At 35.9% G+C, this 24,332-nt stretch overlaps 1 protein-coding gene across 1 annotated transcript in view; it reads right to left on the bottom strand.

The window, feature by feature from the left end:
- LOC118185583 (uncharacterized) overlaps positions 1-24,332 on the bottom strand; it is a 54,105-nt gene that overhangs the window by 10,402 nt on the left and 19,371 nt on the right. Inside the window, exon 3 of the mRNA XM_085810599.1 lies at positions 6,974-7,104. Coding sequence (XP_085666725.1) covers positions 6,974-7,104 — 131 coding nt within the window. The remainder of the gene's footprint in view (positions 1-6,973; positions 7,105-24,332) is intronic.

The raw sequence follows: 24,332 nt of genomic DNA, 5'->3' as shown, positions 1-24,332 counted from the left end.
TATTGAAAAGAGATGGCTATAACTAACAGATCTTATCTGAATGCTTCAGTGGGCAGGTAATCTGACGGCAAAGTTTCTATTCAATACTACAGGATACATATGCGATCAGATATCTAAGCATTGTGTCTGGGAAAAGTCTGGGTCTACACTGGCAAAAACGAAACCTGATGAAATTTTAGAAGTACATGAGAGATGTTTGTTTACAGTTGTGCTATGCTTTCTAAGTTGAGGCGCCAGTACACACAAGCATGTCGGATTCACAAGTAAGTGGATGTTGGCAAGCATCAATAAAATTAGAAAATCTCTTGGAAATATGCAGAAGAGTAAGAAAAAGCTCATCTATGTTTTAGACATTGAAGAAGAGAAACTGTCAGATATTAATAGGAGGATCAACTAGCCATATTCAGAATCTCTGTGTCTCTACTAGCTTGTAGGAGTTAATATTTATTACTCAGTTATCTTGTTCCTTATACTTTCGTCATTTCCCACCAGGATGAAGTTTAATTAATATACATATAAAAACAGGTTATTTTGAAGGAGACATGAAAAGATTAGCAAACCCTCACCAGAGAGACCTGTAGAGACATTAGGATGCTTGTGAAGCAGGAGAGGTGAACAATTGCCCTCTCCCGGACTCGAACATGAACGTCTTGAAGACGCGCTGAGTGTGCTACTGTTACACCACGAAGGCATGCGGAAAGGGGGAAGATAATATCTTATAATATATGCACGGCCTGTTATGACCATAAGACAAACTTGTTTGGTTAGGTGGGTCGGACTGCGCCCACTTCTTATAATACATTTTCAGAATTTTCCGTTTCTTATAATATATTTTCAAATGTATTCGCCATGAATTTTCCCTCTTGCTTTATGTCTGAGAAATCTCTGTTTGACACAAATTAAGAAAATTAATTCTTGATACTAGCTAATGTTCTGTCATCACATCGCTGTCAGTAGCATTAAACCATGGGTACTATTTTTTTGGTTTATTTGATTGCAAAGTATATAAGAGCTACTTGCCTAAGAAGAAAGAAGGGCATTCGCGAAGAACTTTCTAAGGAAAACTCTCTCATATCCACGTTACACGTAGAGGGAACCATGAAAACGCCAGTCCAGTCAACTGGATCGTCAGGAATCGAACCTTTGTCGAAATAACGTTACTCATCGACTTAACTACTCGGCCACTTTTGACACACTCTGATTACTAATACTTTTTTTGCCACTTTTAGATTGTGACAAATATTACTCATGGTAGAAATACAAATTTTCAGGAAAAAATGTGAGTGAATTTCCTTCATTTAGTATTAAACGATTGAATATTCTTCGTACTACAATTCAATTGAAATTTATACCATAAAGAACTCTACTTTTCTTTTAAAATTCAGGTAATTTCTAAAATTTGCAGGAAAAATTTTAAAGGTATCCTCTTCAAAAGTTTAACTCTAGCTTATTCAATTTTCGTTTCCAATCTCGTTTTTCCCCCGGTATCTGCTTTTAGATTGGTGCACTTTTATCTTCGAAAATTTACATTTTTCACAGTTTCTTTGTTTGTTTTTGAATTCCTCCGACGTCTAAACTTTATGAATTTCTAATAATAAAATATTACGTATGGCAGTGGTTTGCTCAAATTGCTGGCGGGCCGAATGTGCGGTCTGAAAACAGCTGATGGGCCAAAGTATTTATTATTTTTTTTAAATTTATTAGCAAAATAATAAATATTTTAAATTTCACTTAACTAAAAATTTTTAAAAATATACGCAAACAAGAATCGTGATATTGCAAAGAAAAAAAATTCAAAATTTATTTATTTTCTATTCGAAATCTTTGAAAGTTTGGTATTTGCAAGACAATTTTGTTGGTTGCACTTTCTTATTCAAATATGTTGACAACGAAAAAGTAAATTTTCAGGCTCATGTTTTCTTCAAATAGTTTTAACATATTTATTTAATCATTAAATAACTTATTTTAATTTAAACTGGTAGATATTATGAAAATTATCTCCCTTCCCCAGTGGCTGGCACAATTCATCACAGACAATGGCCACCACTAAGGCTAAAAACGGTGGCTACTTTATTATAGAGGTACCTAATAGGTGTCCCCCTCTTGCCTCCTTTGAAGGGACGGACAGTTACAATCATATCATCTCCGAGATTCGAACCGGGCCCTTTGGTATCGCATTCGGCTTCCCCAAACATTATAACGTCTGGGGGGTTGAAAATTATCTTCCTACAGGAAATGTTTCAAGTAGGAAGAAAACTTGAGAATAAATAATGACAACTTAGTCTCTTTCTCTTATTTATTAATTTTTTTTCTATGCAGGAATAAAAATACATAGGTTTGTATGTAAATAATTATAAATTTCTGTTTTTACTACCGCCACCCAGATGGTACAGTGGTTAGAGCGGTCTACTGCGGTGCCGAAGTGTCCGGCTTGAATGCCGGTAAAAAGGCATGGTTGTAATTGTTTGTACCTTCATACTAGGCAACAATGATCGCCTGTATTAGCTGCCTCCACAGTAAAATGGCCACCACTTCTGGCCTTAGGAGTGGCCAATGCTGAATAGGCAAATGCCCGATATTGCATAAGGAAATCTTACTACAGGTTGAACATTTGAAAGAGTTTCGATTTTGATAAAGCTTGTAGCCGTGGAGAGATATTATTAGAAATTATCTTGATCACGGATTGTAGATGTTCATAGGTCAACAGGGTTTTGTTCTTATCAATTTTCAGTTGTGAAAAAGAGCTGCTCAAGTACAGATAATATTCCCGAACAAAGAATTTATTCTTAAGGCAAAAATTCGTAATTGAGCTTATTTATATTTTGACTAGTACGATTAAAAGTTAATAAAACCTGTATCTTCACATTTTTGAATAAGATTTATGTCATATTGTAAATTAGTTAAGTCCATTTATAGATTCCCGTCAATTAATGAAATTTTTATTAATAAATTAGAGTTTATTAATGACAGCGAAAACCATGTAAATTTGGCCTTCAGATAATGAAAGTCTTGAACCTTTCTAGGCTGCATTTACAACAAATTCATAATGGAAATATCTTTCCGAGCTGTGGCCCATGGACAGCCAGTTTTGAGACCACTGACATATGATATTTCCTTCTCTCGTTGGTGTAAAACGAAAAGACGAAGAGCTATACTACCAGCCATTGGTTTTTATATTGCTGATTAATGATTTCTTTGAATGCCGAAATTGTTACTTGCATAATTTATGACATAATTATCTCAAGTTTGTCCCAGAAATGCAAAAGCGTAATAAAATTTTCTCTCCGTTTCTTCGACTCAAGATACCATAAAAACATTATAAACTTCCTTTGTTTTTACTGTTGAAATGAGTGATTTAAGATTGCTAACTACGACTATTATTAACTATTAAGTTACAACACGACATTTTAAGCTCATATTCATTTTGAGTTCTGAAAATTATAAGGTATTTTCTACCTCTTTTCAGGATGCCTTTGTGGTATAACGGTAGCACACTCGACGCACATTCGAAAGGTCTAGGTTCCAGTCCTGACGAGGACATTGCTCATTTTTCATGTCTAGAAAAACCTAATGACGCTACAGTGGCGTCCGAACTAAAAGGTTGTGGACAATAATTCGTCACCACCAGGATTTGGCGACCGAGTCCCCTAATCCCTAGTCGCCTTTTAAAAGGGAGAGTAGACAAGGAATGTTCTTCCATTTTTCAGCGTGCCTTCTTGTGTAACGGTACCATACTCGAAGCGTATTCAAGAGGTTCAGGTTCGAATCTCGGTGAGGACATTACTCTTTTTCGATGTCTCCTGATTCAAATAATCTCCTATAATGACTCCTATAATTTATTAAATTATGAAAAATTTCCTATAAAACAATTTAAGTTTGAATTTAGAAAAATTTTAATATTCATACTAAAGTGTTTCTTTTTCGTGTACTGTTAATGCAGATAAAATGTAATTCTTGGCATTTTAATGCAAATACAGTAAAATTTGTAAATATTTCATTCAATCTTTGGAAAGAGATAAATATTCAATGTTGAATTAAATTTTTTTTTCTAAAAGAAATTTTTTCTCATGCACGATTATTATATTATAATTTGGTTATGGTTTGGAAAATAGGAGTCTTTCGTAAATGTGTCCGAAATGAAAGAGGTTTCTCAAAATATCCATGAAATGTAAGATTCTTAAAACACTTTCTTCTCTCTAACAGAAAAAAGCATGAATTATTGTGTAATTTATGCAATATGTAGGTATAATTCTGGAATTGTTTAAACCATTATAGCTTCGCCTCCCAGAATTTCTGCATTACCCCAAAAGTGTTTAAATTTTTTAAATTATGTAAATTGTAACAAAAGTTTGGCATCAACTATGAATAAAATTCTATTGATTTCTGCGACGATCAGACACAGATCCCTATTCTTCAAGAGCAAAAAAGAATTTTTTTCTTTAAATTCTCTTACAAGGTGTTCAAAGTCACAAAGAGAATACATTGTAAAACTCGCAAAATTAATTCTTTTCCTTTTATTTAGTTTTTCTTGCAATAAATTTGTCAATTTATATATTAAGTTGGTAAAAAGTAAAAGTCAGTTTTATAACAGCTTTAAAAATCTTATATTGCAAAGTATCTTTTTATTAAAACTACATTTTTGCAATTGTTGTCAGAATTCCATTAAATAATTCTTCATACTAAATCTAGTTTCCTGCAGAGTTGCTATAACTATTGGAGGCTGACGAGTATCAGCACCGTAAAATGTATTGATGCTAGTACAGGTATGAGTTATAATACACTCGTGTGCAAAATTAAAAGAATTTGTAAACTACGTCTATATTTGTGAAATTTATTGGACCAAAGATACTAATTATCCCACAGAAGAATTATGAAAATATTTAGAGTCGAATACGAAAGAATACACGTGCGGGTCTGTGGAGCTGTGATATTAGACGGATATATGCGCGAGGTGTTTCGGGAGATTTCTGTGCTCTTTCACGACATTCGCCATGTTTCTCGCAAGAGATGGGTGACTTAGGTAAAATGGGCAGCAAAGAACGTATGGATGACGAAATTGAATGGAGAATTATCAGTACATTGGAGGCAGGTGTACATTGGAGGCAGCCATTGGTCATTACATTGGGTCATTGAGATCAGTACATTGGAGGCAGGCCAATCACAAGCCCAGAGCTCAGTGTAAGCCCATTGTCGTCGGCAGTTTGTGGAACCGATTTCAGGACACTAGACCCATATTGAGAAGACCTGGAAGGTCGACCATGATCCATCACATGAGCGCGGTGAAGCAAGACTGCTACAGCTTCACAGCTCTCACGTGAACGAGCCACTGCTGCCACTGGAACACGAGTTTCACGGTCTACAGTTGCCCGAAGGCTTCTTGAGATAGGGCTGTATGCCAGAAGACCCGCTGTTTGCGTTCCATTTGCTGCAGTACACAAGAAAACGCGTTTAGCATGGTGGGGACAACATAAGCCTTGGACCAGGCTTCATTGGAGGACCATGCTTTTTACTGATGAATCGATACTCAGTTTAGACACTAATTATCGCATTCCTTGTGTCTAGGAGAGTGCCTAGAATACGATACCGTACCTCCCTAACCAGGGAAAGAGATTATTACGGTAGTGGACGTGTAATGGTTTGGGCAAGCATTATGTTGGACTGCAGTAAGCCCCTGCATGTTGACAAAAGATCTCTGACTTTTATGAGTTATACAGAAGAGAGCTTAGAGCCCTGTTTGACTGTTAGGGGTGCCGTTCAGCCTGTTTGACTGGGTTCCTGAATGAACGACAAGGTTCTTCGACATAAGGCTCAGCTGATCGACGATTAACTGGAAAGTGGGGATATTCGCCGCATGGATTGGCCAGCCAGATCTCTTGAACATAACCCTATACAGTATGTCTGTAACGTTGTTGGGAGGGAAATTTAATCTCTTCCCCCCCAAAAAAAAGAACAATCCCGGAGATGAAACCTGTCTTGCTTCAGGAAGGAGATCGACTGCCACTAGGACTCCTCAGCTGTCTCCTGTCCAGAATGCAGTCACGCTGTCCGATATATCTGGCTGTGAGAGGGAAAAATGCTCCATATTAGACTCATTTTCTGTTTTGTACCACAACATGGATTTTTGACATTCCTGCTTTATGAGCTTTACTGATAATCATAGGTATATCAAATGACTTTTGAATGGTGCATCTCTTTATTACGGACATATATTTATACAAATTTCCTTAAAATCTGCCCACTAGGTTTTTAGAAATTTGACATAATGTTCAAATTCTCTTAATTTTGCACAAAAGTGTACTTGAATTTAAGCATTTAAGTAAAGTTTCAGTTAAAATATCCTATCGATGTAGCCTAAAATATTTTTAGTATATAGTTTACTTATTTCATTAGAACATAATCCTAAATAAGAATTCAACGAATGCTAATCTGTAATGTAGTCGATAAATTCGTCTGATGTCGGTAGCAATAGATAATTTAACTGATAAATGATGCTAATCGAAATCTTTCAGTAGAATCATCTTTAAGGGGTCTTCAAAGATATTTTACAAAATTTTTGCAAGTTTTGCCTGCGTCCGAAGCTTTAAGTGTTTAATTTACATTATCTGTCAAACGCCTCGCACATAAGCAGTAATTATAATGTTGCCATTCAGCAACGTAATGTTTTAAATTTATCTTTCGAATTTAACCATTCTATAGACGTTTATCAAATTGTGCAGTTTAAAAGCAATAAACGCATTTCTTAAAATATTAACCTTGCTTCATTTTTATTAATAAATCTGATTAGGATAAAGTAAAAGAAAATGGAATACGTTACTGTAAATAATAAAATACATATATTACGCCACATATATTTTAAAGCCTCATGTTACGCTCTTGATATAAGTTTGAGTTTCATTTAATTTTATTTAAAACTTTGATTTCTGCAAGAAACAAAATTGCAGTTTTAAAGTTATAAAATGTGCAAGACACTTACTTTTATTTCTTTCTGAACCTTCTTTACAGACATCTTCCACCACAGAAATAAAATCTTTCAAATTTGGATCCTCTTTTGTCTGACATTCTTTTTCTACGGTTTGAATGCATTCCTTTGCTACCTCAAACATTCTGAAAAAAAAGTTATTGTTAGATGTCGTTAGCTTAAAATGTTCTCGATACATGCAGTGCAGTGATAAATAAAGCTCAGTTCTTAGTGTCATTTACACTTTTATTATTATTATCATATGATCAGCTCTAGATAAAATCAAAATTAAGTTATAGACAGTAGCAGAGTACAACTTAAAAGAACATATGATTAGATAATTAAATTTTGGTTTTTAGACATCTGGTGTACTTCAAGAAAAAATCTGATGTGTACACCACATAATTCCTTTGCACGCTCGATTAAATTATACGCATTTTTTCCTGCATTTCCTTTAAAGTTATTCCTCGATTTCATTAGAGATATATTTCCTCATTCAATTAATTCAGTTCTCACTTCGCGGCAAAGCAAAAATAAATAAAACCTCTTAAGGCATTTCTCCCACTTCTCTAGCGTGCCTTCGTGGTGTAACGGTAGCACTCTAGGCCGGTATTCCAGAGGTCCATGTTTCGATTCTCGGCGAAGGTGGTTGCATGTTTCTCATCTTTTCTCCTTCCAATTAACCTAGTGACTCTACAAGTGGCGCCCGAACTAAAAGGGTTGTGGATGATGATTCTCGTCACCCGGGATTTGGCGACTAGGTCCCCTAAAAACCCTAGTCGGTTTTTAAGAAGGGGAGTATATAAGGTATATCTCCCACTTCCCTAGCGTGCCTTCGTGGTGTAACGGTAGCACGCTGCTCCGGTATTCCCGAGGTCCGTGGTTCGATTCCCGGCGAAGGCGGTTGCATATTTTTCATCTTTTCTGCTTCCAATTAACCTAATGACTCTACAACCTCAAAATACTTTCCGAAAAACTGAAAAATGTAGAAAAACATAAAACCCCAATTACAGTTAAAATAATTAGAAACACAATTTTTACAACTAAAATTAGAGTTTCTACTCAAAAACAAGCAATCGGCTAGGGGGAAAAAAAGACAGATTTTTTAGTGCACAAAAATGAGAGTTTACATTTAGTCCCACTGGACAAAAAGACACTAAAAGTGTAGAAATTGAGTTACTTCAGCATTCTGCTAATGTAAACAAATATGGCTGCAAAGTTAGAGCTTAGTCGCATTTAAACTACATTTAAATTATTACTACTACAACTACTGCATACAGGCTAGTTAAAGGCATAAAAACTTTAACCGGAATATAAGGACAACATAATTCAGTCATTGTTAAAGCAAAAAATGCACAATTTACCAACAAAAATCAATAAAAGCACTGAACTCACTGAACCGAGTAACAGAATAGGTATATATATACAACATATGTAATGATAGCCCAAATTTTGGAAGCTGATGCTTTGAACGTCCATCCATTTTAAAGAATAAGCGGTAGAGCCGGATTAAATTCCTTTTATTTATTTAAATTCACTTGTGGCTATAATCACTCGGCGCTTTACTCGTGCCTATTTAAAGAACATTTTCAATTTTGATACTATTGCATAAAAGCGAATACAGCAGCACATACACAATTGCAGAAAAGTGTCTGGCCAAGAGGGAAGCACAAGCAAAAGTGACGTATCAGTTCATAGAAAGAAGGGAGGGAGTCAAAAGTGTCAGTTTTTAGTTTTGGTTTACAATTTGGTGATTGGTCAAGAGGCATCTGCATTAAGAGTTACGTAAGATCGCATAATTAATTTTAATGATGCTCTTTAAACTTACAGCGCTATTTTTAAGACAGATAAATAAATTTTTCAATTAAAATGAAAATATAAAGGTTATAGCGAATTAAATTTAGAACTTTGCTTTTATATTTTTTATCTTACATATATATTTGTTGCGACCGATTGCAACCAAAAAGGGAGGTCCACAACTACATGTTATAGCAGTCCTAGATACAAAATTTCAACGTTCTGAGGCTACTCTTTTTGAGATATGCGAGATACATACATACATACGTACGTACAGACGTCAAGAAAAATTCTCTTTTGAATCCATTTTGCGATTCATTTTGGGAAAAAAAGAATCCTTTATACAGTCCCTAAGTGCATATATCATGCAAAAACTCGTTAAATTGCATTCCATAAAGGTTAAAATGGACATTTTTGTTAAAATATGATACCCGAAGATTTTCGCGATTACAGAACTTCTTTTACTAGGTACAAGGAAGTAAAAATTCTGGAGGCATGAATTTTAAATACTGACTTCATTTCCAAAATCTTTGATAATTAATTACTGTACTCTCTTTCAAATACAAAATTAAAAAGAAATATGGCTACACATTTGATCGCATCAAGTGATAACACTTATGGCTTAGGATTCCAGAACACATCGAATCAAAGTGCAGAATTCAGATTTTATTCGCTGGGTATGCTTTAAATATGTACGGCTGGGGATATTGGTTCATGCCCATTCCGTAAATATAAATGAATAATCAAAATCGTAAAAAACAACCTTATATTTAGCGTAGGTATAATGAAACACTCAATCGATTTCGAGGGCAGCTAAAGGTCCCTCCTCATCAGGAGAAAGAAATACATAGAAAGAAGAAAATAGGAATCACAGAAACACGTGGTGCTTATCAGCACTGCACGTGGTTATAACTAGATTTTTAATCAGAGTTGCACTGGCCGCCTACTTTTACTGAGCCAGGCTGTCTGATCAAGCATAAAGAAATATTAGCGAAGTTAAAATAGGGAGCGAGGGGCAAATGCACATTACGCTCAAAATCTGAACTTCAAATAATGGAAAGCAACCACTGAACGGATTTTTATACCCTCTGGTAGTACCAAGTGCGAGGAGGTAACGCCATCTATCGGCAAAAATAATTGAATTAAGACAGTAGAATTTTAAAGGCATTAGGAAGGACTGGATTGGACTTCAAATCATTAACTAAACTTTCTAAATCTTTGTGAATGTGAAAAGCCTCAAGAAAATCCAATTCGCCTATGGAAGAAGCCTTTTGGATGATTTTTGCAGACCCAAAATCAAAATTATGGTTAAAAGTCCAGCTATGATACGCTATTGAAGACTTGTTAATTTCCCCTTTTTTGACATAAGATTCATGTTCCTTGATACGAAACTTCAACGCTCTTTTTGTTTGGCCAATATATCTTAAACCACACTGACATAATATACTATAAATTCCCCAAGAATTCAAGACAGAAACGCAATCTTTTAGAATCGAAGGGTGAATTTTATTAATAAGGGAGAAACCGACTTGAAAATTGAATTTCTGGAGAATCCGTGCAATTTTATAGCTAACAGAAGGATAAAATGGAAGCACGACAAGGTCATTGATATTATTTCTAACAGTGGAATGTCTTCTTTGATGGGAATCTGAAAATTTTTTGACGGCTTTATCAATAATCACGGGAGAAAATCCACGGTCAATCGCAACTGCTCTCAAATAATTAAGTTCATTGGTAAGCAAAGATTCAGAGGAACAAACTTTTTAGCGCGCGGAAAACATAATAGTAAAAAGAAGCCATTTTTTGCTTAACAGGCATGACTTGGCATGGGGTGGTAAACAAACTGCAAAGGGTTTACGGTACACAGTGGTGCTAAAATCGGTTTCATTGCGGATTATAAGAATATCGAGGAAGGGGAGGGAATTGTTGGATTCAATTTCAAGAGTGAATTGGATGGCTGGATCAATTGAATTCATAATAGATAGAATCTCGGATAAATCCTCTTTATAACCGTCAAAAAGTGCGAAAGTGTCGTCAACATACCGAATCCAAAGACGAAAAGATAATTTATCAAATAATTTCATATCAAAATAGTGCATATAAATGTCAGCAAGTACCGGACTGAGAGGATTACCCATAGCCAATCCTTCAACTTGACGAAAATATGCATTTTGAAAAACAAAGTGGGTTTGACTTAGAGAAACTTTAGTAAGCGAAACCAACTCATTAATTTCAGTATGTCTGAAGTGAAATTCCCGAAGCCTAGTTTCAAGAAAATTTAGTGCTCCTTCGACCGGAACATTAGTAAACAATGATTTGACATCAAATGAAACCATAATGGAACGAAGTGGGGAAATATTTTTAAGTTTATCAATGACTTCAACAGAATTTTTTACAGTGTGAATATTGTTATCAAGTAGAGGAGAAAATCTGGAAACTAAATATTTGGCCAAAGGATATGAAGCAGTACCTATGTTGGAAACAATTGGTCGAAAAGGAATACCGGTTTTGTGGACTTTTGGAAGAGCATAAAGTCTAGCGCAATTAGTAATAGGCGGAATAAGTGATTTCTTCAACTGAATTGGCAGAATGTGGGAAGATTTAATAGCACTTTTTACTTTCATGAGGTCCGAAGTTGAAGGATCTTTAGGGATCGAGAAGTATGGGCCTTCATTTATCAATTTAGAGACTCCAGTAATATATGTGTGTTTGTCCATAACAACGATCTGTCCGCCCTTATCAGCTTTAGAGATAATGATATTAGTATCAGAATGAATTTCACGTAAGATCTCATTTTCCTTTTTGCTAAGATTAGAACCCAAAGATTTATTGTTAAAATTAACGTTATGAGTAATTAGGTGGCGGATTGTATCCTTCTGCGTTTCCGAAATTTTGGAGAATTTAAAGGCTTTCTCTATAGGGGCGATGATTTGAGGAATTGAAGGTTTAGATGTCTTTGAAAAGTTGAAATTATATTTTAATACTTTTAACTGATCCTCCGAAAGATTCCTATTGGAGATATTAACGATGGAGTTAACGTTTAGAGTGGGAAGATCAGCTAGATAATTGGGACTATCCGACTGGTGTGTGAGTTTTTGGAATTTAGAAATGAGCACATTTTTATGCCGTTGACAAACGGTATCGGTTCTAGACCAGGATGTATGTTCAAATGAGAAAACATTTTGAGTGGAATTAGCAATTTTTAAATGGAGGTAATATAATTCAAATTCAATTTTAGATAAACGTTTGCGTGTGTCCCTTATAATGTGACGAAGAAGTGCCAATTTGAATTTATGCAAAATTTTTGAAACGTGAACGGAAGCTTTAAGGCTACATTTCACATGTATAAATTTGGGAATGAAATTTTGATGTTTGCATTTAAGTAGAAACTGTAGATGATTCAAGAATTTCGTACGCTTAAGGCGTAACTTACAAAACTTACTTTTCCTCATTTGAACATACATCCTGGTCTAGAACCGATACCGTTTGTCAACGGCATAAAAATGTGCTCATTTCTAAATTCCAAAAACTCACACACCAGTCGGATAGTCCCAATTATCTAGCTGATCTTCCCACAGTAAACGTTAACTCCATCGTTAATATCTCCAATAGGAATCTTTCGGAGGATCAGTTAAAAGTATTAAAATATAGTTTCAACTTTTCAAAGACATCTAAACCTTCAATTCCTCAAATCATCGCCCCTATAGAGAAAGCCTTTAAATTCTCCAAAATTTCGGAAACGCAGAAGGATACAATCCGCCACCTAATTACTCATAACGTTAATTTTAACAATAAATCTTTGGGTTCTAATCTTAGCAAAAAGGAAAATGAGATCTTACGTGAAATTCATTCTGATACTAATATCATTATCTCTAAAGCTGATAAGGGCGGACAGATCGTTGTTATGGACAAACACACATATATTACTGGAGTCTCTAAATTGATAAATGAAGGCCCATACTGCTCGATCCCTAAAGATCCTTCAACTTCGGACCTCATGAAAGTAAAAAGTGCTATTAAATCTTCCCACATTCTGCCAACTCAGTTGAAGAAATCACTTATTCCGCCTATTACTAATTGCGCTAGACTTTATGCTCTTCCAAAAGTCCACAAAACCGGTATTCCTTTTCGACCAATTGTTTCCAACATAGGTACTGCTTCATATCCTTTGGCCAAATATTTAGTTTCCAGATTTTCTCCTCTACTTGATAACAATATTCACACTGTAAAAAATTCTGTTGAAGTCATTGATAAACTTAAAAATATTTCCCCACTTCGTTCCATTATGGTTTCATTTGATGTCAAATCATTGTTTACTAATGTTCCGGTCGAAGGAGCACTAAATTTTCGTGAAACTAGGCTTCGGGAATTTCACTTCAGACATACTGAAATTAATGAGTTGGTTTCGCTTACTAAAGTTTCTCTAAGTCAAACACACTTTGTTTTCCAAAATGCATATTTTCGTCAAGTTGAAGGATTGGCTATGGGTAATCCTCTCAGTCCGGTACTTGCTGACATTTATATGCACTATTTTGAGATGAAATTATTTGATAAATTATCTTTTCGTCTTTGGATTCGGTATGCTGACGACACTTTCGCACTTTTTGACGGTTATAAAGAGGATTTATCCGAGATTCTATCTATTATGAATTCAATTAATCCAGCCATCCAATTCACTCTTGAAATTGAATCCAACAATTCCCTCCCCTTCCTCGATATTCTTATAATCCGCAATGAAACCGATTTTAGCACCACTGTGTACCGTAAACCCTTGGCAGTTTGTTTACCACCCCATGCCAAGTCATGCCTGTTAAGCAAAAAATGGCTTCTTTTTACTATTATGTTTTCCGCGCGCTAAAAAGTTTGTTTCTCTGAATCTTTGCTTACCAATGAACTTAATTATTTGAGAGCAGTTGCGATTGACCGTGGATTTTCTCCCGTGATTATTGATAAAGCCGTCAAAAAATTTTCAGATTCCCATCAAAGAAGACATTCCACTGTTAGAAATAATATCAATGACCTTGCCGTGCTTCCATTTTATCCTTCTGTTAGCTATAAAATTGCACGGATTCTCCAGAAATTCAATTTTCAAGTCGGTTTCTCCCCTATTAATAAAATTCACCCTTCGATTCTAAAAGATTGCGTTTCTGTCTTGAATTCTTGGGGAATTTATAGTATATTATGTCAGTGTGGTTTAAGATATATTGGCCAAACAAAAAGAGCGTTGAAGTTTCGTATCAAGGAACATGAATCTTATGTCAAAAAAGGGGAAATTAACAAGTCTTCAATAGCGTATCATAGCTGGACTTTTAACCATAATTTTGATTTTGGGTCTGCAAAAATCATCCAAAAGGCTTCTTCCATAGGCGAATTGGATTTTCTTGAGGCTTTTCACATTCACAAAGATTTAGAAAGTTTAGTTAATGATTTGAAGTCCAATCCAGTCCTTCCTAATGCCTTTAAAATTCTGCTGTCTTAATTCAATTATTTTTGCCGATAGATGGCGTTACCTCCTCGCACTTGGTACTACCAGAGGGTATAAAAATCCGTTCAGTGGTTGCTTTCCATTATTTGAAGTTCAGATTTTGAGCGTAATGTGCATTTGCCCCTCGCTCCCTATTTTAACTTCGCTAATATTTTTTTATGCTTGATCAGACAGCCTGGCTCAGTAAAAGTAGGCGGCCAGTGCAACTCTGATTAAAAATCTAGTTATAACCACGTGCAGTGCTGATAAGCACCACGTGTTTCTGTGATTCCTATTTTCTTCTTTCTATGTATTTCTTTCTCCTGATGAGGAGGGACCTTTAGCTGCCCTCGAAATCGATTGAGTGTTTCATTATACCTACGCTAAATATAAGGTTGTTTTTACGATTTTGATTGTCACATTAGCGTGTTTCTCTTCCAGTCTATAAATGAATAAATTTAAATGTAAATTTCATACTTTAAGTAGAAAAATAACGAGGAAAGTTTCAAGCTGTCATTTTACTGAAAATAGCTATGTTCAGCAAATTTTTGTTGTGAATGATGTAAATATTTTCATAAAAGATTTAAAACTAAATAATGATCAGATAATAAGCACAGATTAGACATGTTAATATGGAAAATCATTCAGGATTTGAACGGGATTCTTTCAGACCGAAATAAAATGAAGCCTTATACATTCTCAATATAGTGACCAATTCGTACAGAATTATGCAGCTCTGAGTAAAACTTGCAAATCTTTATTTCTTTTTTTATTCTGTTTCCTGAATAAACAGGAGACTTGTCAAGCAAGGTTGGCTTTCTTCAGTTTAGTTTGTTCGATTGAAGCTTTCATAGAGCACTTTTCTAAGAGAAATCGCCTCGTATTCATATTACTCATGGGGAAAGCCATGAAGATATCCATGTAGCCAGCCCGTTTGTAGCGAATCGGACCCGTCAATATCAGAAATTACAATCTAATTCAATGAGACAAACATTTTGGAAAAAATCCAGCTTCGGAATACTTCCTTAAAACTGCATCTATAATTCAATTTCTTAGCAAATATAAATTCCGAATCTGGAAAAAAAATTGCTCAGAAGTTTTCTGAAAACTATTCCTTCAAATTTGGAAGCTGTTATAAATAATGACTTACCTCTTCTCACTACTTCTCGTCGTCGAGATGACATCCAGCCTAAGCCTAACGGATTAATGTCATCCCGATGATAGAAAAAGCTACTGGCAGACACACATTTACTGATTCAAGAGTCACAGATTACATACTGTTAAATTACATAAAATATTACATGGTGCAAAAGTTTATGCTTCGTTAGACTGTTACATTCATAATTCTCAGTGATAATATCTAACATTGCACATTATCCACAATTATGTTATGCACAACATTACATAGTGCACAAATTCGTACTTCTTATGGCTTTTACATTATTCATATGATGTTTTTATGTTACGCTGTGCGTTTAGCATATTACAACATTTAACGTTTGAAGGAAGTATATATATATATGTGTGTGTGTGTGTGTGCGAGTGTATTAAAAATAAAAAAGGGGCGGAAGAAAAAGGAGAACAAATTATAAAAGTAGAAGGGAAATAGCTTGATTAAATAATATATTAAAAGTAAATAACAATAAGACTATCAGGACTTGTGTTCCTCTTTACTTGCTTTGGAAACAGGAACTGTCCTGACTCGGAACAGGGAGCTTACTAAAGCTATGTTCAATAAATTGTGAAGTAGACAATACACACAGGAAGGGTATACGAAACCCTTTATTTTTCTATCTTTACAGCGATTTCCGGAACTTCGGAATACAGAGGCCAACCACTTGTGGTCTGAACGTAAGAACATAAAAATACTAACTAAAAACTCTAACTAAAACTAACTTTGGATTAATATACAAGTGCCTAACTTCAAGATTGGCCGTTGTTTAACAAAATCCGTATGTAGTACAGAGAGCTGCTAAAACTACGATACGTTTGAACTATCAAGAGGATTAAACCTCTGGCCTTGAAGGCAACTAGCAAACGAGTAAAACTACTATGGCCAGCGGCCTGCTTCTAATAACTCCTTCCTCTCTCTTGCTTGGCAAAAAGCCACAACTTAAGAACTTGGCGTTAGCAAGACAAATTTGCATAAATAAGTTAAAGCTTTTAATTCTGACCGGAAGTAGAAAATAAGAAGTGATAGTAAAGACTTAAAATAAAATAAACGTTAGTAAAACTTAGGATCCTTACATACTTCCCGCCAGAATTAATTAGTTTGAAACTGAGGTCTAAAACGACCTTGTTGAAAACTTTTAGCTCTAGAATCTAACGCGAGGCCAATCTTTTACAAACATTTCTCACTAGAAACTAGAAATTAAAAAGTCGTTTTTACATTATCAACTCCATGGACAAGTCATTTTCATCTGTACTGCATCTATAAACAGGAGTTTCTTAGTTGAAATCTGGTTCCTTTCAGAGATCTGGAAGGAAAACTAGTTTAATGAAATGTTACACAATCAAATGGCAAGTAACATGAATATTTATATTTTTCTTTTAAAATTCTTATTTCATTCATGACGTTATTTAATTATCTCCCCGTGCTCTCTGACATGTGTTGTAAAGGAAAACACCAAACACGAGCATGTCTATGTACAAGTGTTCAGCACTACCGCCTGCAATCAAAACACTAACGTGTTAAAATTCAACATAAAAAGACCTCAGAACACACCTTATATTCATCTCTAAACCCTGAGGTACTATTCCGAAAAGTGGCTAACTCTGAAGTGTAGCGTCAGAGAGCCTAACTACATTCATTCAACCTTTAACACATATTCACAATAATTTGCTCTTTTTACAGTCACACGAATAAGTTAAAATTTTTTTGCATTACTCTAATATTTTCACTTTTAACATATCACAGTATTTCTTAAATTTTAGGATAACAGTTCACATTGTATATAAGGACATATTAACATGCGGTTAATTTTACGCATTTTAAAACATTCATTAGTAGTATATTGTTAACTTCTATTCTTTTCCAAGCAAGTGCCAATTCTTCTACATTAAAATGCTACATTTCAAAAGTCTTTCAGATTAAAACTTCTTTCTTGCCAGAATCTTTTAAATAAAATTTTATACAATAATTTTTACAACTTTCTTAAGGTACCTTTCTCAAAGATTATCAATGCTTTTACAATATTCAAGTATTTACACATTCCTATTATACATTAATTTTAGTTTTACTCGCGAGTAAGTGAAAAACATAATACCAAAATAGGTAACAACTCATTTCTCGCCTTTTTGGCGATAAAGGTAGGCCTCTCATGAGGTAAAACTTCTCGAATTCTGCCACTTGCAGTAAGAATGAAAAATTAACTTAAGGTTTCAAAGTAACATAAAGTTTTACTTATCTTTGTGATATTCAGACATCCTTTTCTCTGCCCAGGCTTGGAAAGTGGCGAAGACTACAGTCTGGTTGATCTTCCGTCTTGTACGGCTTCGTCCTTCGGTTCCTTCCTCCATGAGCTTTCTTTTCCTTCCAGTTCGGTCACCCTTGAAGACCTTCCTTTTAGCATCAGCTTGTGGTCTCGGCCGTTTGATGGCAGCTGGTCTTGGCGGAACCAGGACACTTCTCTCTTGTTGTTGCTTGGATCTCGTTGCTGGCTGTTCAAATTTTTCTTGCTTCTTTGCCTCTTCAGCTGGTCTTTCTTCATCAATTCGTCGATATTTGCTGCGTAGACTCCTATCCGATGGGTAAATCTTCCGTTTTGGAGCCGGGTTATAGTTGCTGTCATTTCTCCTGGCTCTCTTTACATTAGTCGTACTTCTCCCTTCTTCATTCTGGGGGTGGTCGTGCAATCTCTTTTCTGGTCGGTGGAACGGCTTCTTTTTCTTGTTACCTTCAGTTTTCCAACGGGGGAACTTTCTTTTCAATTGATCCTGTCTACTCATGGCTTGCCCTTGTGATTGTCGTTGTTCCACCTCTGGAGCTTGTGCCTGCCGTGCCGGATCCTGCAAAAGATCTTGAAATATTGGCATTTTATTACGATTATAAAACGGTTTTATCTGGTCAACGTTTGCGGTGCAGGTATCACCATTCCTGGCTTTTAACACCACTACAGCCTGAGTTATTTTTTCTATGACATATGGTCCTTCAAATCGTGGATAAATTTGGCAGTTTTATCTTCTGGCGCTGAAGAAAGTGAATGCTTAATTTTTAACACTTCATCCCCTACTTTATAAGTTACTCCCAGTCGTTTCATATCGTAATAGAGCTTCTGTTTTCTTTGTGCTAATTCAGTGTTCTTTTTTTGCTTCTTTAATTAACTTTTCTATATCGCCCATTTTAAATTCTGGGGCTTTTTGTTGAACATAAACTAATTTATCTAACGGCGTTATAATCTTTCTGCCTAAAAATAACTCAGCAGGAGTTTTGCCCGTCGTATCAAGTTTTGCGGTCCTAAGGGCGAAAGCTAATTCATTGACATAGTTATCCCAGCTTTCATGAAAATTTTTAACATAACTACGGATAATTTTCACTATATTTCTATTGACCCGTTCCGCTATATTTGATTGCGGCCGATACGGGACCATTTTTAAATGACGTATGCCCAGTTTTTGGCACATGTCTTCAAATACATTACTTACAAATTGAGGACCATTATCCGATATAACTTTTAGGGGCGCCCCGTATTTTAAAATATATTTATTTAAAATAGAATCAGTAACTCATTTCGCGGAGGCTCGTTTTAAGGGAACAATTTAGGTCCACTTACTAAAATGATCAACCATAGCAAGGAGATACCGACTTTTATTTAACTGACTTTTTGGGAAAGGGCCCAATAAATCGATGCCAATTATTTCATTTGGAAATTCGGATTTAATGCTATTTAGAAACCCGGCCGGGCGGAAATTAATATAATTGACTGCTTGACATATTGGGCAGGACTGGACATACGCCCTTGTTATTTTTTGCAGTTCAGGAAAATAAACTGCTTCGCGTACGCGTTGGATGGTTTTTCGAATACCAGCATGAGAAGCTAAAGAGGAGTCGTGTAACTCCTGAAGCATATTTAATCTAAGACTAGCTGGGATAACAGGTCGAAATTCGTTGTTGGAATTCGTAGTTCTTGTATAAAATAATAGACCATCTATTAGTTCGTAATGGGCCGCCCTATTTCTTATCGCCACAGTATCTTGGTGGATAAAATTTTCAGGATCCTTTAAATACTCATAAATGTTTCCAAACTCAGGATCCTTACCCAGTTCGCTTATTACAGTTTCTCGGGAATTTATCGTACATGCTGTGAACATTGCCACCTTTACAGTATTACCTTCTTCAACTATTTTTATTCTGGATAGGGCATCTGCTACGATATTTTCCTTTCCGGGGGTGTGCTTAATTACCAGATTATATTCTTGTAACTTGAGTGCCCATCTTATTAACCTTGGGGATAAGTTTTTTCCTGAGTACAATCTAGTTACCGCCGCATGATCAGAATACACTGTTATTGGCGCCCTTCCAAAATAGACTCGGGACTTTTGCACTGCTAACAGAACTGCAAGTACCTCTCTCTCAGTCGCGCAATAATTTATTTGTGTTTGATTTAAAGTTCTATTAAAAAATGCCACGGGCTGCTGATTTTGCGAAAGTACCGCTCCTACCGCATAATCCGAAGCATCCGCTGAAATTTCTAAATTCTCATCATTTTCAGGAAATTTCAAAACAGGGGCTGGCGTTAATGCTTATTTTAATTTTTCGAAAGCACTATTGGCTTCGGCCGTCCACGAGAATCTTGCCTTTTTCCTTTTTAATTTTAACAATGGTTCAGCACTAGCTGCAAAATCTTTTATAAAGGACCTATAATATGAACAAAGTCCTAGAAAAGAAGAGAGGTTCTTCGCCGTATTTGGCGGCGGATACTTTTGCACAGCGATTATTTTTGATTCGTCCGTCTCGATTCCTTTCTGAGATATTTTGTAACCTAAGTATTTTAATTCAGGGGCTGCAAATTTGCACTTTTCGACATTAACTCTTAGACCGGCCTCATTTAATAATGAAAACACCTGTCTTAAATCCTGTACATGTTGGTCGAGATTATCACTAGTAATAATGATATCGTCTAAATAGATAAATGTGGTCTTTCCTAGAACAGGCCTTAGCACAATGTCCATACATCGCTGAAATGTTCCGGTGCCTCTGAAAGGCCAAACGGCATACGCAAAAATGCATAAGTGCCAGACTTGGTCATAAAAGCAGTCTTAGGCACATCTTCCGGTTTAACCCCTATTTGAAAATAACCAGTCGTTAAGTCTAACATTAAGTCTATATATTTGGTAGAAGTTATGTTCCTTAAAATTTCTTCAATAATAGGTAAAGGATATACCGGATATTTAGTCATGGAGTTTAATTTACGATAGTCAACTGCAAAACGCCACCTTTTCGGATGTGTTACCGGATAGTCAGTATTTTTCTTATATAACACAACCGGGCTAGCAAAACTACTTGAGATGGGCGTTATGATCTTTTTACGTAACATATCTCGAATGTGCCACTCTATAATTTTTTCTTTATTCTTATCATACCGATATGGTTTGTGGCGAACTGGCAGTGAATCTCCGGTGTCGATACTATGGTTAGTAACTTGAGTAAATCCTGGAATATCACTAAATAACGAAGCAAATTCACTTACCACTTGTCGAATTTTTTGTTGCTCTCCCTTAGGCAGGTGGTCGAGGTTTAAGGTCGGTGGTTCTCTTTTTTCTTCTCGAACTGGTTTCATCGTCAGCTTAAGGGACGCTTCGTTAAAATCCAGAGTTGCTTCCGCCTCTGAAAGAAAATCTATCCCCAAAATGACATGTGCTTGTAAATTTTTTACGATAAAAAACATGATCTTTACTTGCTCGTCCTTGATACGAATATATAATGGTATTTTACCTATGCATTTGCATCTTTCACCCTGCGCAGCTAACACTGTCATATTATCCGAATTATATATGCGATATCAACGGAAATACTTCCTAAAAATATCTTCTGCCACACAGGAACACTGCACGCCTGTATCCAGGAGTGCGGTGGCTGGGATGTTGTTCACCAGAACTTCAATCTTTGGAAGAGTCAAATTTTTCACAATAACTGTATTTAACTTGAAGGAAGAGGGGTTTTCTTGGCCTTCGGATTTCCTCACCCTCCCGTCAGCAGAAATCCGTTTTAGTTTAAATTTTCTTTCTTCCTTTCCATACCTTCCTTCTTTTTCCGCTGGCCTTCAGACTTTTTTTCTGGCTTACTATTGAACTGTCGACGTTCGCCGGTTGTTTTTGAATACTCAGGTTTCCTTGCCCACTGATTCGATTTGCTTCCGTAGCCGTGTTCGTGCCTTTGCTGTGGTCTTGGCGCACCAAATTGGCTTCGTTGATCATACTGGCGTCTTCTTTCAATGTCCGCCGTTCTTCTACTTTCAAACTGGATTGCTAGCTCAAATAACTTTTCCAGTGTAGTCGGATTCCTTAATTCAATAAAGTCTTGTACTTGGGGAAGTAACCTCGGCAAAATCACTTGGATTATCTCAGGATCCGGACGGCTTCAATGCAAGAGTTTAAAGACGTGATTTTTTTTTTTTAAATAAAGCTTGAGAGATTTTCAATTCGTTTCTGGTATATGCTGAAGTGTTCCGCTTCTAATTTGGAACGATTTCTTACGATAGGGAAGGCTTTTACTAAGGCAGTCTTGAAATTTTCGTAAGTATATGTGGGGCTTCCCGCTTGACACAAGAGGCTTCTGCTTATACATTTGAACCAATTAAGCGCTTGGCCCCTCAAAGCGCTGGTAGCTAAGGTGACTTTCTGGAACTCATGGACTGGATACAGCATGAAGTGGTCATCCAATTTTTCACAAAAACTGGTTACCGGTTTCCATTAAATGTTGCTTCTGGTTTCATCGATGCGCGCATGGTCTGGACGATGTAACCAAATCCTTCCAGGGCGGCAGCTGGCATTTCTGGATTCTGAGACGCTTCTGCAGGCACCACAGGTTCTTCTTGAAACTCGGCCATGGTTATTCTTCTGCGTCGGGCGCCACTATCAGGACTTGTGTTCCTCTTTACTTGCTTTGGAAACATGAACTGTCCTGACTCGGAACAGGGAGCTTACTAAAGCTATGTTCAATAAATTGTGAAGTAGACAATACACACAGGAAGGGTATACGAAACCCTTTATTTTTCTATCTTTACAGCGATTTCCGGAACTTCGGAATACAGAGGCCAACCACTTGTGGTATGAACGTAAGAATATAAAAATACTAACTAAAAACTCTAACTAAAACTAACTTTGGATTAATATACAAGTGCCTAACTTCAAGATTGGCCGTTATTTAAGAAAATCCGTATGTAGTACAGAGAGCTGCTAAAACAACGATACGTTTGAACTATCAAGAGGATTAAACCTCTGGCCTTGAAGGCAACCAGCAAACGAGTAAAACTACTATGGCCAGCGGCCTGCTTCTAATAACTCCTTCCTCTCTCTTGCTTGGCAAAAAGCCACAACTGAAGTACTTGGCGTTCGCCAGACAAATTTGCATAAATAAGTTAAAGCTTTTAATTCTGGCCGGAAGTAGAAAATAAGAAGTGATAGTAAAGATTTAAAATAAAATAAACATTAGTAAAACTTAGGATCCTTACAAGACTAGCAAGAAAACATATATATAAGACGGTGAGATAAGTCCTCAAATAAATTCACTACAGCTGAGTTGTCAGCTAATAGTATCTCTGATGAGCCAAGCCATGCGTCTACTATTGTTGAATCACTGAAGTTTATCGCATATATTGTATAATTTACAGATTCTGGTACTTTTCTGCTAATTATATGTTAGATCTCTATCAATAACTATAAAATAGCAAACATTATGCTGTTGTGACACCGCACGGTAAAGTTCACGGCAGTGCATGAGGGTCTTTGCCAACTTTGCTAGTTGTATAAATCTGTTCTTTAGAGTGGCACTGAACCATGCTGACCATTTTGCATCAGTTGGCTTATTGAGGAGGAATTCTTTAGTTTTCGGACATTGAATGGTATAATGTTCTGGATCTCTCAAATTGCCACAGTTACATAGATGTGTTTCACTAATTTGAAAACGATGAAGTTAGAAAAGGACTATGTCCATTGAGGAATCACGTTATCCAACTCGTTTTGCGCAGCAAATTTGTCGATACTTTTGGAACCATTCTTCTTCCAGTTAAAGCTGACTTGCATCTCGTTTGCCATTGCTGCATCAAAGATTGCCATGCATCAGGCTTTGAGGTTAGTGGAACTTGTGTCTCTTATGCATATGTGGACATGGCTGCTGCTTTTGCCGAATGGTCAGCTATTTTATTTCCCTGAATTCCCACTTGTGCGTGAACCCAGAAATGTTGAGGACGATCTGAGGAATGAAAATTTGCGAAACCCAGAAAAGTTGAGGACGACCTGAGGAATGACCTCACGAACCAAACTGTTGCTGTACCTCAAGAGACCAAATTGTTTCTGGTCTTAAGGGGACTCATACACCTTAAAACCCATAAGATGTTCGAATAGGTGACTGTTGCAAGCATTGGGATAAGATATTCATTTTAAAAGACATTACTACCAACTTTTTACAGCTGACTACATGATATAGCTGCTTTCTGAAATAGCAATCAGAAAGTTTGTGTTGCCACAAATATTTTTATAATTTCATCCGCTTTGTGACAACATTTTTCGTCATATTTCCAACTTGCGCGCACAGTTTAAAACATACTGTTTCATAATTTAATTTCATATTTAATATATAGCTTTTATAACATTTGGAAACTACTGTGAACCTAAAATTCTAAAAATTTCATGTTAAATTTTTATTTTATTTGGAGTTGAGTTTATAAAATGTATTTTATTAAAAAATCTGTAATGTTTTCGTGCACACAATTTTTTAATTCTAAAATATTCATCAGATTTTTGGTTCAGTTAGAGAATAGTGCCCATATAAAGTATTCCATCAAATTTGAAGAATGTACCATTAGCTATTTTTAAAATATCATGCTCGCAAGGTGGAAACATGACGAAATATTTTGTCACAAAGCGGATTAATTACAAAAATATTTGTAGCAA

The sequence above is a fragment of the Stegodyphus dumicola genome, chromosome 2, assembly GCF_044657685.1.
Source record: "Stegodyphus dumicola isolate Sdum_Otavi_A_Nest chromosome 2, ASM4465768v1".
NCBI lineage: Eukaryota > Metazoa > Arthropoda > Arachnida > Araneae > Eresidae > Stegodyphus > Stegodyphus dumicola.
The sequence above is the reverse complement of the archived record's forward strand: the minus strand, read 5'-3'. Positions and strand labels throughout refer to the sequence as shown.